Source organism: Lutzomyia longipalpis, chromosome 2 (genome assembly GCF_024334085.1).
Source record: "Lutzomyia longipalpis isolate SR_M1_2022 chromosome 2, ASM2433408v1".
NCBI lineage: Eukaryota > Metazoa > Arthropoda > Insecta > Diptera > Psychodidae > Lutzomyia > Lutzomyia longipalpis.
In genome coordinates this window covers 40387516-40403800 of record NC_074708.1, presented here as the reverse complement: position 1 = coordinate 40403800, position 16285 = coordinate 40387516, and the positions used below count along the sequence as shown (strand labels likewise).

General features: G+C 33.3%; 1 protein-coding gene across 2 annotated transcripts in view; it reads right to left on the bottom strand.

The window, feature by feature from the left end:
* Positions 1-16285, bottom strand: part of LOC129791435 (cerebellar degeneration-related protein 2) — a 39827-nt gene that overhangs the window by 22489 nt on the left and 1053 nt on the right. Inside the window, exon 1 of one of the 2 annotated variants that reach the window (XM_055829609.1) lies at positions 4857-6679. The exons of the other annotated variant lie outside the window; for it this stretch is intronic. Within the exon in view, the coding sequence (XP_055685584.1) occupies positions 4857-4929 (73 nt within the window). The 5' untranslated portion in view covers positions 4930-6679. Of the gene's footprint in view, positions 1-4856; positions 6680-16285 lie in introns of those variants that run through there. 2 annotated transcript variants of the gene reach the window in all.

Genomic DNA, 16285 nt, shown 5'->3' with positions numbered 1-16285 from the left:
AAGCCGTTTTCGAGTTATGGTCGATTTTCGATGAAAAATTGTGGCGGCCATATTGACTAAACGGCTTGACCGATTTTCGAAAATGAGGTATCGTTGGAAAGGTCTTGATGGCCCCTACAACATATCAAAATTTCAGCCCTCTAGCTATAATAGCGGCTGAGATATAGTGAAAACAAAATTTTGAGGTTATTCAAAATGGCGGACGGAGGGGTGGGGGGGTGGATTTGACCTCATAATCGGATTTCTTCAGGTCGATATTTAAACTTTGCCGTTTACCGCAAGTCTCTATCTATCACCGTTCTCTTGCAATTTAAGTTTATGATCCGGCCGGACGGCCGGACGGACGGACGGCCGGACGGACGGCCGGCCGGAAAAAAATTTTTTTGGCGCATACGTTTTTTGGAATGTGGGGACCCTAATTCGTGCTCATCCCAAGTTTGAGCCCGATCTGACGACTTTCGATTTTGCTCGGTACACAAAAGCTGTGTCTGAAAGAAACACAGCTAAAATTCTATAACGAGAAATAAAAATTATTAGACTTGCAAATGCTGCAATAACATTTTACCTTTCTTATTTTTGCTCTCACTTAAACTACCACCGTGCTGCTGAGGAGGAGATCTCATGAAATGGACAGAAATCATAATAAAAAAGCACCGGCAACGAAGAAAGAGGCAAATAACCCAGTAAAATAAACAATATTGTGAGTAATGTGGCCAAAAGAAAGTCAATTAAAAAATTATAAATGTTAAGCTAAATGGCTGGAGTGAGTGATGTATGTATGTGAAAAAGACCAACGTGGAGTCTGTACTACCTAAGTTAAGTATATGCAAAAATATATCATCATTCCAACCGTCATTTGACAATAAAATTGTCTCTTGAAGGAGAAATGATCATTTCTCTTGCAAATTTCCCATGCACTATCACGTTTTTTGCCTCTTTTGCACACATTGTTGCAAATGAAAGAAAAAAAAAACGGAAATAGAGAAGAAATATAGCTACAAAATAAGCTACAAATGACGCATAAAAGTTCTCTTTAATTAGAATTTACACAAACACCTTTCACGCCTCAGCGTCTGCGCGCTGTCTTCAGGCCAGACATGATCATATATTGGGGAGAAAGATCGCAATTTTGCAATTTATGTACACATTTCACAGACACGGTGAAACAATCCATGTTAAGGAGATATTAAAGAGTTCTCTCTTTTTTTTTCCACTGAGCGGCAGTAAAAAGTATATAATAAAATTTTTGCAAAATTGATACATTTGATCATGAGATCATGCACCAAAGTAGAGCAGTAGATCACTCGTAGAGGCAATTTTTGGGACACCTGTGTACAAACAACATTTTTACTTCAGGTGCGCAGTTTTAGAGAGTCACATTTATCTCTATGTGTGCGAGGAAATTTTCTACGTGATTTATGGAAAGCACAGCTATATGTTTTTATTTGTCTTCTGATATTGCGAATTAATCAAATATTTTGACGAATTTATGGAAATAAAAAGAATTGAAAAAAATGAAAATTGGTTCTTAGGAGGGACTGAGTGGTGGGGGTAGAATTGATCAATCAATCGATTGACTGATTCAATTGATTTATCAATTATTGATCGATATTTGATTAATCTTATTGATTCAATCATTAAAAATACTTACAACCAACATTATTTATTTAATGAAAAAAACCTTAAGGTATAAATACTTTTGACGTAAGAAAAAAATATAGGTAGGTACTTTAAACGTAATGATGGAAATATTTATGTCTTTATGTCATTCACATAATGATTTTTCATGTGGATTTAATTAATTTATTTGTTCGTCAACCTTTTCATTTATTATAAAATAAAAATATTATTTAACTGAAATTAATGGGATATTTATGAACTATTTTAATATTTCCATACAAACAATAAATTATTCCGCATTTCCTTAAACATTGAGGTTCTCTTTTGAATCAATATAACTGGAAGAGCTTTGTAGTTTATGTACAAATGCATTCCAAGTGGTTTTTAAGGAATTTCCTCAACACAATAAATAAATGCCCATAGAATATATTAGTGGGTGGTTTGTGCTCCAAACATTTGACCCTTTTGGTCTTTTTTTCTCTTCTCCACGATGGCTTCACCTCTGTCCCTCTTTTCGCACACAATAGCCATATATGCACGGTACACAAGAATGCGGCTAAAGCGAAGAATGGAGTGAAAGATGAATTTAAAAGGGCTTCAGGCAGGTTAAAGAGCTCCTCTTATAGGTGGATTGAGCAAAAAGTCACTTTGAGTGTTTCAATGAAAGCTCAAATTCCATGTTACAGCATTTAGCATCGAATCTTTTGGCATTTTGTCCACTTCATCACTTTTTGCGACATTTTCACATGTTAGAGCTATCGAATTTATTTCTGCACAATCATTGTTGGATTCATATTACCAACTTACTTTTCATCAGGGGCGGATTTGGGGAAGTATTTGCTTGAAATAAAAAATATCTCCGAACATAAAATTGCAATTCATGGCAGATGGAGTAATTGAGGTAAAGAGGTGTATTCATCTCAATTGTTCCACCTCATGCGCTCCTCTGCATCACAATGAGTTATTAAGGAAAAAAAATAGAAAGAGAGAAAAATCAACCCAATTTGAATTTTTAATTAGAAAAATAAATCTCTGCTCTCTTAATTAAAATCAACTCCACCAATTAAATAACAAAACATTTAATTTACTATTTCACAAATTTTTGTTCTTTTCATCACGCCTTTAAATTCCAAGCCATGCCAGCAAGCACCTTAAATGCAATTGGACATGTGAACCCTCCTGTGTAATATAAGTAGTTGTACCTACTTATTATAACTTGAGAAACATCTAAATGTGAATTTACTCAATGCGATCTTATCAAATTGTTCAAACATTGCGCGTTATGTACACAAAAGTAAGCAAAAGAAAATAGAAGACTTTTTTTTTAAACAAAATCAAACATTGAGAGCTGTTTAGTGATAATTAATTGCTTTTCAGGGGCTATACGGCAGGCTAAGCAGCGCTATTTTGGTGTTTCAACATTTCTGCAAATAAATCTTCCAATGAAAGGTCTCTTAAAAATTTTAACACCTTCTCATGATGAAATGCACGAAAATGCCCACAAAAGACTTTGTGGCTTTTTTTTTTTTGAAAAGTTCAACTCATTTTCACGCATTCAACAACTCAATCGAGCTTTCAATGCGCCGCGGTGTCTTGCAATACTCACACCACAGGAATACCTACTCCATTGAATTAATTAATAAATATACATATGTTGGAAAACCATAAATCTTTCAGATGCCTGAAGATGGAGGCTTAACAAAAAGGCAAACAACTCGCGGAAAAAAAGTAATAATTACTTTAAACGACATGGACAAGTGATGGCAGAGAGATTGAGTGGCAAAAAAAAAGACCTCGTTGGTTGTGCGATAAGATAAGGGGCAAAGCAAACCACGTCAGAGATGGTAGCCCCTATATATGATGATCTTGATATAGAAAATGACGAAGGTCGCTATCGAAGAAAGTGATTTCTCATGTTGAATCACTGAGAAAGAGGTGTTGGTGTTATTTAATATGCGCGCAAAGTGTGTGAATGCCAGAGAAATGATCGTATTTTCACTCATTTTACAAGAAGAGATCAACAACAACAAAAAAGGCTGGAAATCAATCAATGTGCGGAATTTATAAAATGTTGTGAGAAAATAATGTGCAAGATTAATGAGATTTTTTGTAGTTAGATCGATGCTCTATTCTGCTAATATTTTGTCAAGTAATTAATTTTTCTTTTTTTGTTTCTCCTTTTATTCTTTTATTGATTTTCTTTGGTATGTTTTTGCCCTTTAAATGGCTTTACGTTATTTCATTAACCCTTTTTAAAAAAGTTGTTAAACCTTTACGAGTTTTTGAAGAATATTCCGGAGTTAGAATGAAGGATAAATTCATTTTCGTACTTGGAAAAATATTTATCATTGATTTCTCGTAGATAGGATACATAGTACGACCCGGCGTCTCCACTGCATCTATTAGAATTTTCCTAATCATTTTTCATTTCCTTCAAAATCTTTTCTATTTTAAAACTCTGATAAAGAATATAATGTACAGTACATGTAGCTATAACCACCTCTGAATTGTTGAGATTACAGCAAAGCAATAAATTAAATTTATTACTTATTCTTTTGATTAATAATCTTTATTCTTAACCCATTAATGCCCCATTATTTTCATAGGTGAAACATTTAGAATTTCTCACAGGCCTTGTAAAAAATGTTTTATGATTTTTTTCAACATAAAATAAAGTATAAATAGCAAAAACCATCAGTCTGTAAACAACAAATTCGTTGCAATGAATTTTTTTCTTTAGAAACATTTTTTTTCAACCTGTTTTTGTGATGTCTTGTGCAAAATTAAAAATCAATAAATCCCTTTAATTTCACGGCCAATAAATCTATATTCTACGCGTAATTTACGCGCATATAATTCACAGATTTGCGCAACATTTTTCACATGAAATGCTGCATTATTTAAATAGGAATCTCATCTGCCAGAGTTTGCAGAGTATTTCCCCTCTTGCATTGTTTCCCGCATGAGTTTTCCGGACAGATTCCCCATGTAGTTTATAGATTTTTTTAGGCACAGGGCCAAACAGTCTCCATCATGACCTTGCATCTTGCTATGGAAAAACGAAGGGGCTAATCAATGCGGTACAAAATGAGAAATGAATGTGCAGCATTTGGACTTTGGAGATGGTGCCAAATTCAAGGTTCTGCAGGGGATAAGAATTAAAATTCAAATGGAACGGTGTGACTTCCTCGGTTGAGGTGATTGCGCGATGGAACATTAATGCAACATTAACATACCGTCCAACATGTGACGAGGGCAGTCATCCTCGGTAGCCGATGGACCTTCAAGTGGCTCACTGAATGCATTCATTGTTGCCGTGCACTTTTGACCCAAATGCCGGTGAGATTGTCAGAGATTGCGAGATGTTTGCTACTTGCGGCGTATAAGGTCACGCCTCTTTGTATTCAAATGTTCACAATGATAAGAATTTTATTCACTTCCGGTGTCTATCTCCGCTTATTCGTCTATCTTGAAATTTCTTCATGGAAACTTTTAATCATTTTTTTTGCAGTCACCCCCGATAAGGAAAATCCCTTCTAAGGTAGTTTATTAATCACGCATGAGTCTATGAATTTCTTATAAGAAAAATTTTATCTCTTCTTGTATTAAATCAGCAAATCACAATCCATATTTGGTAGCTTTGTCACTTTCACTGAAACATGATTTACAAGATTTGCAATCACTTTTACAAATAAGAAGCTATTTAATGAGATAAATTACTGTCTAAAGTCTGGTGGTGTTACTATCGAAGTAAAAGTCTCTTATAAAGTATTCAGCAGCAATTTTCAGTGGCAAAATATTCCCTGTTTTTTTTCTTCTTTTCAACTTCTCACACACTGCCTCAAAAGTCTACCTCTGTTTAACGAGTTATTCACATTGACTGGTGGTACAAATTAATTCTCGGACAGAATCGCCACGTTCGCAATGAAACTATCTTGAAATTGTAGAGGTTTTTTTTCTTGCTATATACCTCTTTACACGAAGGCTAATAATATACACTTCTTCTACAACTCTTCATACCCCCCTTTGGGAGTAAATGCGAGAGATGAGGTGCAGAGGAGAAAAAAAATAAGAAGTATAATACAAAAACGAGCTACTTTTTGCGTGCTCCTCCTATTTCAACTGAAGGTCGCACTTTTATTCACATTTCCCAGGTAATTCTGAGAAGGTAAATTAGGTGAGAAAATACACCAGAGAGAAGATCTCAAAGGCAACCACTTTAACATACAATTCTTCTTTAAAAAATAAATTAACAATGAACCCCCCGAGATCTTTGTCACTGCAATCGATGAAAGATGGTTGAGAACCAACTGAAATAAACTGAAGCCCCTGGGTGCAATGCAACCCTCCTCAAGAAGGGGAAGAAATCGACTTTCACGATTAGAGCACGAACCCCTTTATTTTTTAAATGCGCGGCAGGAAAATCGATAGGCCATGTCTGGCACGGAAAACGGGTCTCCCCTTTATTAATTTAAAACACCCAGAGAAACCCTCTTGATATTGCAGAACGATAAATGATTCATACCACCGAGTCCCATGAAATCAGCGTTGATTTTTTGAGTTCTGGAAAATTTCTATGAAAAACCCCCTAATGTGGGGGAAGTAAAATGTCCTGCGCTTGCGTTACATTGAATGCGTGTCAGACAGAGACGATAAAATAAATGTCGTTTGCAATGTTACATACTCAAAGGGATTCATATTGATGCCATTTTATGTGAAATCCACTTGAAAACCTTTAAGATGAGTAAATTATTATCGGATTTAGAAGCCCTTTTCGTGTTAAGAAAAGCCGATTATTTATCGTTCGAAAATTCCATAAATAACGAATTTTCAATTCCTTCAGTTTCAATTAATATGAAGTCAATAGATTGAGATAATTTTTACGTTGGTCGTATAGTTTTTTTATAGTCAATCGATGGGCCCAAGAAATGCACCTTACTCGTTTAAAGCGTCTTTTATTGTCTTCAAATCAGCTGAAAATTATGATGAAATATCTGATTTTTATCAAAGTGTTTATTTTGGCTACAAGAAAAGGAGACGCCTAGTTATACCTGGCGCCTCCACTGCGCGATCTTGCGATCTTTCTTAATTTTTCTTTCAAGATTGATTATTTCTGCGTCTAATATAGGTACCGAAAATAATTACGTATTACCTGGCGCCTCCACTGCACAAATAATAAATTAAATTAAAATGAAATAATTGTCGTGAATCATAATAAATTTGTTACTCAATCGTATTTTTCTTTACAAATAAATTCTTCACGTGTAAAGTTAATTAATTTGATAGCCTAATTAATTATAATCTTTAAATACTTATATACTAACTAATCTAATATTTTCAATATACATACAATCGCTTATCACGTTCATATCAATTTAAACAATCGCGTTCTCAATTTACGCTGTTGGTGGCAAAATAATTTAAAATCCAACAATCACCAATTGGAATGGATGAGAATGTGAGAGATGTATTCAATTGCAATTTAGTCTGTGCTTGGAATAACCCATTTACAACATTTTCCAAATGCAATCTTTCTAATCAAACATTATATATGCATAAATATAGTGACTCTTTTTTTGCATATAACGATGCAACAACATTCACCTGTGCCCACGAGAGAGAAGTCTTTTTGAGAAACACCTGGGTGTGATTTTTATCAGACGTGCCACACGACAAATGCACATGATAACTTTCCAACAAAGGCCCATGAGAGATGGGAGAATGAGGAGAAAGATAAAATGAAAGTAAATCTAACAAATTTTCACCTAGCAGATGCACATATTTATTCATTTCGTTATTCCCATCTCGAGTGGCACTCTATCTCTCTAAAAAAAAATTAACTCGCTGGGAAAACCTCTCTCACAGTCCCATGTTGAGAGTTATTCCTCCACACACAAAAGGTCTATTAGGAGAGATTGCAAGATCATCCAAAACAATATTGTCGTGACTTTTTGAGTGCCGGCGACAGGGCGTAGTTCTGTTAGACCAATTTGTTGGGACAACCATGTAACTTTTTTTTTCTTTAAAGTTTATTTGATCGTCCCATTAGCAAGCCGACCAACTTTCATGAAAGATGTGTGAAGGTGATTATGCTAATAAAAGTAATTTTCAAGCAATAAAAATTAGTTACTCCACTCTTTATGTGCAGGGAATTTGATAAAACTACGATAAACTAGTACATTTATTGCTGACTTGTGGTAGAGAAAAACATGTTCAAATGAGCGTAAATTTTGATAAGGTTTCTGTCGTGTTTCACAAATCAATTACATTCAGTTGGCATTTTTAAAGAAATTATTATTACTTCCTGAAATCTGAGATGTCAATTTAAAGCCAAAATAGGCACCATGGTATCAGGAATTTATTCTCTTTAATGGACTTTCTTTAATACATTTCAAAATGCAAATTATTATCACGACGTATCACGCGTTTGTGAGAGAAATTTTAATAAATTAACTAAAAATTGCATAGAGAGCATTTCGCAATGCAATTTCGATGAAGATGCTGGCAAATATAGTTATTATCTACTTACTTACTACGCTATCGGGCATACAGAATTATTGGAAAAAGAAAAAAAATCCTTGAGAGAATAGATAATGGAGCAGAAGATATAAAAAATAATAATTGATTGAGCGTGAAGATGTACCATCAATGGGGGTGAATAGAAGAGAGTTGAGACAGATATTTCTTTTGCCTTTTGATGTCAAAAGAAATAATTTTTGGGTAAAACTTATATGAAAAAATGAATAAAAAGGGAATTTTCTAACGTTATTATGAGAATAAAAATGTCAAACGTTAAAAAAGATTACCTCAAGAGTTAAAATTAACGTCACTCGTAAAAAAGCAAACGTTAAGCGTTATTATTGAAGTCAATCTTAAAAAAGAAATGTAAATGATAGAAATGTTAAACGTTAAAATAAACTTAAATTAAAAAAAAACTTTTTAAAAAGTTAGGAATTAAACGTCAAAAACATTGAATAAATGTCAAAGGCTAGAATAGAAGCCAAACATAAGAAGAAGCATTAGAATTAACGTTAACTCACATAAGTTTAAACGAAAAATATTCTTGCTCAACTCACCCCATTTGACGGTATGTGTATTGATTGCATATTTTACGCCGTTTATAATATTATTCAAAAAATATATAGATAAAGAAATATTCCAAAGAATTCAAATGCAGAGCAAAATGCATCGACATCGATTTATTGGGATTTGCAATTGATGCATTTTGAATTTCCGCTTTGGGGATTTTGGTGCCGGGAATTCGCGTAGTGAAATGGGGTCAATCGACTTGAACAATAGGCAATCAATAATGTCAATCAAGCATAATTCCACTGCTTGAGAGATTTTCATCTTCACCCGAATCAACACACATCAAATTGCCATTTAGAGAGAGAGACCTCTAAACTACCACACCATCAACCCTAATTTCTTCATTCATCGCACCATTTAGCCCATATTTCGTGCGAAAGAGGAGCCTCTTTGTGCGCCACAGCATCAAGCGTGAAGGTATAACCGGCAAAAAGAATTAAGAAAAAAAACAACACCAACACACAATATTTCAGCAATTCCATATTGACTTATTGCCGTTGAGCAATAATTACATGCCTTATATATTCACCTCTCTGTGTAACTTTTGCAAGTTGATGAAGTTGAAGACAGAATGAGAGAAAAAAAGAGCTTGAGGACGCCTATCTTGGTGAATTGGGAGAAAGGTCAAATTGCAACGAGCCCAATAAATTCTTTAATTGCTACTTCAATCAACACCACAACATCTTAACGATTCTACCTTTAATCACATTGTTGGAATGCCATCGTGTGAAAGAGCTGAAAAATGCACATTTGCCCGTCAGATTTATTTGATTTACACCAAGACTGCCCTTTTGGTGTTAGTTTGATGTGGACTACGTGTTGAAAATGTGGCCATTTTCACAATGACGTGCTAATTGCCTCATACGTTTTTCTACCAAATGGAAAATTGCCCACAAAGTAATGAAAAGAGCATTCGCACTTTGCTCATTTCCTCCAAAGTGCGTTTTTCATTTTATTTTATTTTATTCATAAACGACGTTTCATGAGTAATTTCATTTTATTGCAGACATTTTTTGTGGGCACACAGGAAGTTTGGGGTCTTCACAACAAATTACTGCAGTCTGCAATTTTTAATTTCATTTTCTTTTCAATATTTGTGCAAAAGGGACTTCAATTGAATTAGTATTTTTTTCCTATTTTTCACGAGAAAATAATCGATATATTGTGCTCATGGTTGAGCTTCATAATCACACAGAAAAATTATTTATCATCATGTTGCAATGACGTGAGTTCATTTTCCATGAATAGATGTGTAAAATAATCAATAATTTTTCTTTAAATATAATCAATTAAATTTCCATTTCTATATTTAATTAATTTTTTCATTGAATAATTTTTACTAGGCGTCTTCATTGAAAAAAATAAAGAAAGAATTCAAATCCAGCCAAATTAAAAAAAAAACTTTTTTAAGATTTCTTTGTAGTTTAAAATCTTTCTGAATTTTGCGATCTTGCTGTAAAAAAAATAAACAAAGATCGCAAGAGCATGTCGTTTATTGCGATATATGCATAAAAAATGTGATCTTTACACGAAAACTTGTGATCCTCGTACAAAAATAGCGATCTTTGCATTAAAATTGCAATCTTTTAATATTTCCCCCCAAAAGATCGCGAGATTTGATAAATAAGTAAAACCACACACTATAAGATCACCACGATCGCTCACCCCCTGGGCTACCGTTTCCTGACGATCACTTCCTGTCTAAAACTACTTTCTATCCCGTAAAAACAATATTTAATGTGAAGTTATAGCTTGAGATTTTGTGAGAGTCCATTTCTTCCTTCATTGGCCATATGTCTTCGTGGCTGGAAAGTGATCCATTTTGTATTGAGAAATATTGGGATGGATATTTCGTGAGGTTGACGAAAAAAAGAATGCAAAAACGAAAAGAGATTGCATCAAACATGGGGTCTAATGCGGATCGTCGAGGGTATACCACACCTCATGACAGCATAACATGTTTTACCGGTGGTGTGTGTTATGTTGAACCGAAATGCAGGTGAGAGAAAAAAAAACAAACAAATAGAGCTCGCCAATTTCTTTACTCCATAAGTGCCATTAAATTCCCATTTGGCACTTTGATGGCTATGTGATGTAAAAATATTTTGAATTTTGCTCAGCGAAATGATGCAGATGGCAAAAAAAGAATCAGATCATTGGTAGCAGAGTTTTTTTTCTAGCAAAAGCTTTATGGGAATTTTGTGTCTATCTGCAACACCTCCGAGGGGTTTGACTTCTTGTTTTTTTTGCACATAGGAGTTTGCCACTATTTTTCCATCTTCTGCACAACTCACTTCCGATTTGCAATGGGTTGAACGTTAGGTGATTTTTATGGTTCACCACAAAAGGCCTAGCGGCTAAATGGAGGCAATTTTGTTGAGAAAAAACGTGGTAATTTCAATTATATGTTATAAGCCAAGCAAAAGGGGCAAAAAACTCACAACACGATAAGGAGAATGTACACAATTTTGTGCTATACATACCCACAGAGGGGCTGCAATTGATGAACATGTTATTTTATTGTTTATTTCTCATTTTATTCTAAAACTTTGTTGATAAAGTTCTATAAAAGTTTCTTCAAAAAAGTTTTGTAAAATATTTTTTTTATAAAGAAAATTCTGTTTTATTTTCAATGAGAATCTGAAAATATATTTTTCAAGGAAGATTTTAAAAAATTCAATTTTTTTAATAAGAAAATCTGAATTATTATCAAAAATTTGAAAAACAATTTTCTCAGCATTTCTCATGAAAATTATTCCACATTCAATTCGTCTTTTTTATTACCTCAAATATAAATTAAACAAAACTATTAAATTTTAACAGATTTTCTCTCTATATTGTGTGTACATAGCGTACCTAGTCTCCTTTGAATGTAAATGGGCGCAATGTTCACTAATTGAGGCACATCTGTATAGGTACTTATTTTCACTTATTTTATCGCTTTAAAATCCCCTGAAATTCAGTTTAAAAATTGCCTGCAAGTCGAAATGCCGCCGAGAAGATCTTAAGCGATTATTTTCATATTCCATGCAGTAAAATAGATTTATTTGTGAATGAAAGTATAAGATAATGGAGACAGTGCACTGTTTACCACTCGTAGTGTTTCAAGTGTAAATACATGATAACATTCACTGCAAAAGTTCCCACAGCCCATATTTTCCATAATATATATATTTATTTCCTCCGCATTGACTCCGTTCAGGCATGATTACGTGAAAGAAAAAAAAAACTTCTTTGAGAGTGATTTTTTTTCTTCTTTCTTACACCTCTAACACCCAAAAGCTATTGTTAGTATGGTTAATTGATATCAAAAGAGATAATAATCAGTGAATTAGGGAGAGGGAGATAAAAGTACTCCGCGATCCATTATAAATTTTTTTGCGTACAAGATGAAGAAAAAGAAACTGAAATTGTAACAAAAGTGAGACATTGTGAAATTCTCTCATGATGCTGTTGTAATTAAATGTTAATGTGTAATGCAGCATTAGAAATGGAAAGGAAGAAGATGTTAAATCGGACGATTTGCCCGATATGAAACATTTTGGGAAATGTCTCTAAAATGTAGAGGAATTAGTTTTGTTTACGCAACAATATCGTGAAGAGGTGCGGTCCCTAAAAAAAACATTCACAAATGTTTGCGAATTAAATGGTTTGGAAAAGTACTTCTAAAGTGTGGGAAGAATGAATTTAAAATAACGAATAAACTGTTTAAATGATCATAAAATAAAATTTAGCAGCTTCTTGGAATTCTTTTCCTATTAAGTTTTTTTATTTAATTTAGTTTTTTGCAAAAACTAAAACTACAACAGCAAATTCAAGAAAACTGCAAAATCTTCTCATGAATGCAAAAGATCTTGACCCCAAAAGGTCACGTTATAGTGCCACCGTGTTCCGCAATAAGATCTTTGCAAGTCTCTCTGTTTATTTTATCACTAAGCGAACCAACTCTAAAACAGTTTAATAAATAAACTCTAGACGACTTGCTGTAAAAGTCAGACGCTTTTGTAAATATTTGCCCGGAGATCCCAATCACGGTGAGAGAGCTCAAATATCACCCCCTTGTAGTCCCGGAAATGACTCTCAAAATACTTCCAACTAAAAAAAAAACAAGCCCTATTTTGGGTCGCCAAGGGGAAAAAGAAAATTTCCAATCATCCTAAAAGGCCTCTAAAATACGTCTTTCTCTATATATATTGCTTCCTCCAATTACCTTTTTCGAGTTATTTATTGTTGTTGAAATATACAACCCATTGGGGAGGGTGGGGAGGCACCCAAAGACTTATTTATAAATGAAAAAAAAAAAAGAATGTGAAGAAATACATATTTTGGCGTGAGGTATTGTGTTATTTTCTGTCGTTTCAAAATAAAAATTTTATAACTTTGTTGGTGCAACAAAATAGACAGGGTTTGACTAAAAAAAATTACATTTTTTTTGCAAACGTTTGCAGCTCTGTTTATGCTATTTATCATGTGAAAATATGCGAGTGTCCGCAAATTCAATTAGACCTACCGTTTGTCCCGTAAATCGTCATATATCACACATAAAACATACAGAAAATATGCAAATATTCTATGTGCCCAATCGAGAAACTTCTCAAACTCTTAGAGTATGTTCTATTCAAAGTATTTTCTGCCCAAGAAATTGCGGGAAAAAATTCCAACGGTTTCGGAGTTGTTTTTTATTAAAAAATGTTAAAGAAAATATAAATTTTATAAAATGAGCTCTCCTGACATTTTTTGCGGGAGATTTTTGAATAATGACTCTGTATGTTGCGAGAAGTATACGAATAAACCATTAATAAATCCAATCAACTACATAAAACCAGAGAAAAATTATGTTTTTGCAGCAATTAGAACGTTACTCCTCAATCCAGAATATTCTCCACAAAGGAGGCACTTTACCAGAAATTCAACATGATTTTCCGTAGCTAATCTCACCCCATGTTTGCCTTTTAAATTTATGCACACCATTGCAAACATGGATCTATTATATATCTATATAATTTATTGTAAATTAATTGAATGAAGCTAAAATTGCACCATGTTTCGCATACGCTAATCCATTTATAAAAGAGCAAAGCCTCCATAGAAGCAAGCAAAGTTATTATCTTGGAGTGATCTTCCCCTGCGCAAAAGAACAAGAATTTCACATGGATGACCATAAATATTGGGTGCATTATAATGGATAATTAATTGAGAGAATTGAGATTATTATACGATTATCAATAACCCAATATTTAATCAGGACGGAAATAAAGTGATTGCATGTCTTGAAGAGTTGCATTCTCAACGCAGTTGTGGCATTTCTTCGGCACATTTGCCAATCAAATCGGTGTGAAGTAGATGCTTTCCGGAGAAAGATCTTCTTCTTGTTTTCAATTGATACAGAGAAATATATTACTTATATAAATAATTAGCTTAAATGACAGTAGAGTGCTGAAAATAATGGAGCAGAAATAATTTGAGAGGGATTTTATTTTATATTTGATTAACCCTTTAAGGATCACTGATTGTCTGGAAGAATCAGTCAGCTGGAAGAAAACTTGAATACTGCTTCATAAATCTTACATTTAATTTGAATAATTACTGCCTTAATGTTGCTTAAATATTGGTTTAAAACTGCACGAAGTTTGCCTCAATATTGCCTGAAAATTGCTTAAAAACTGCACGTTTAAATAAACCTTAAAATTACAGTTTAGATTTTTAAAACTTAACCCAAAAAAATGCTTAAAACCCAACTAAATGCAAATAATTCTAACCTAATTCATTATGAACGTGGCGCCATTAAGTTCAGCATAGAACTGTATTCCGTGTGTGAGAAGGGGTTCAAAGAACAAAATGGAAATTGAGTACAGAGAGTATGCTTAAAGATTCAATATAAAAATTCCCATCTTAAGCGTTAGATTAAAAATAGAAATGCGGCAATGAAAGTTCCGTCGCCGGGTGGGGAATGACTGCGTGAAGATTTGTTAATTGTTCAATATTTGAACAATGTGATTGAAAGTATTCTTCACATGCTAATTTCCAAATGGCCAAGATGATGGATGACATCACCCATCTACCGTTGCAATGGCAAAAAAAAACTACGTGCTGCCATTCTTTTGCACGTACTTCAAGCAATGGGCAAAAATCTCAACAATATATAATTTGCACTGTCCACGTGCATTTTTGGCCACAAATCATTAGTCCGTCTGGAATGACGAATAATGATGATTGAAGTTTAAGTTTTTTGTTTCCTAGGAAGGAAAGTCATAAAAAGGAAACTAATGCAGCCCCCAAAAAAATCAAAGATTTTGCAATATTTATGAGTCAGGCTGATCTTTCTTTATTCCTCCACAACAACAATTTGCATTAACACCGGCGCGCCAAAAAGAAATCGAGATGAAAGAATTTTTATTTTACGAAATAAGAAAGAAAAAAAAAACAGACAGAAATGTTTAATGGAGCGGGCGAAAGGGACATCCAATGGGGAGCTTTGCGGTGGTCGGAGCGAAATGGAAGGTTGAGAAGTATTTGTATATTTACAGGTGCGGATTCGAAGGTGGAATTAATAATCAAGCATGTGCGGGGAAATAGCAAATATATATTTTTTTAAATATGTAGGTATATGTACACAATATTCTGTAATGTGTTAATTATTTAGAAACTCAACTAATGCTGCATTAGAGAAAAGTTTGTGCCGTATGTAATACAATCGACCACCTTCCCAATTGTCTTTGCCATATGAAGAACACCGCTGGTTTGCACCTTTTACCTGCACCAATGGACGCCTTCGCGATTATACGTCGTACACCCCATTCAAAACTCATTTATGCGTTATCCGCTCGCTTAATTTGTTTTTTCTTTCTCTATTTTTGCTACCTTTGCAAAGCTTTATGTAAACTTTACACTGTAAAGCTTTAATGACTTCTTAGAAGTTTTAGGTGATTTGCTAAAGATTTCTTTTTATTAGATATTTTGTAGGACAGCATGTTTTAGAAGTTATTAGCATTAAAAATAATTTCAAGAAGTAATTAAGTTGGAAAAAAAGGAAAAGATCGTAAAACATAATTTGATTATTATTATTATTTTTTACAGATAATGTGGACAGAATTGATTGGTTTTAGAACTAATAATTAGTTTTTTTTTTAAATAAATATTCAATCTAATTGAAGTTTTATAAGGGCTCAATAGCTCCAAAGTAAACATTTTCCCGGAAAAATTTTATTCAAATGTTTTCCTTCAAAAGAAAAATAATATCAAAATTACAGACTTATTTTTCTTAATAACAATTTAATTGTTAATTTATTCCACCCACTTTTTATTAAACTTATCCCCTTTAAGTACAAAAAAAATGAATAATATTTATTTTATTATGAACAAACAAGTTCATTACTTCCTTGATAAAAAAAAAATAATTAGTTTCTGATTACTTTTCTAAATTATATTGTTTTTGAAAAGAACTTTTAATACATAAAAATCTATAAAATATTTAATTAAAATTAATTTCTTTTTATTGTTTTGATGTTTTCTTGTTCGTCTACTACCTGGAATGAATTTTATTTTTAATCAGAGGTCTTCCCACAACTATATTTGA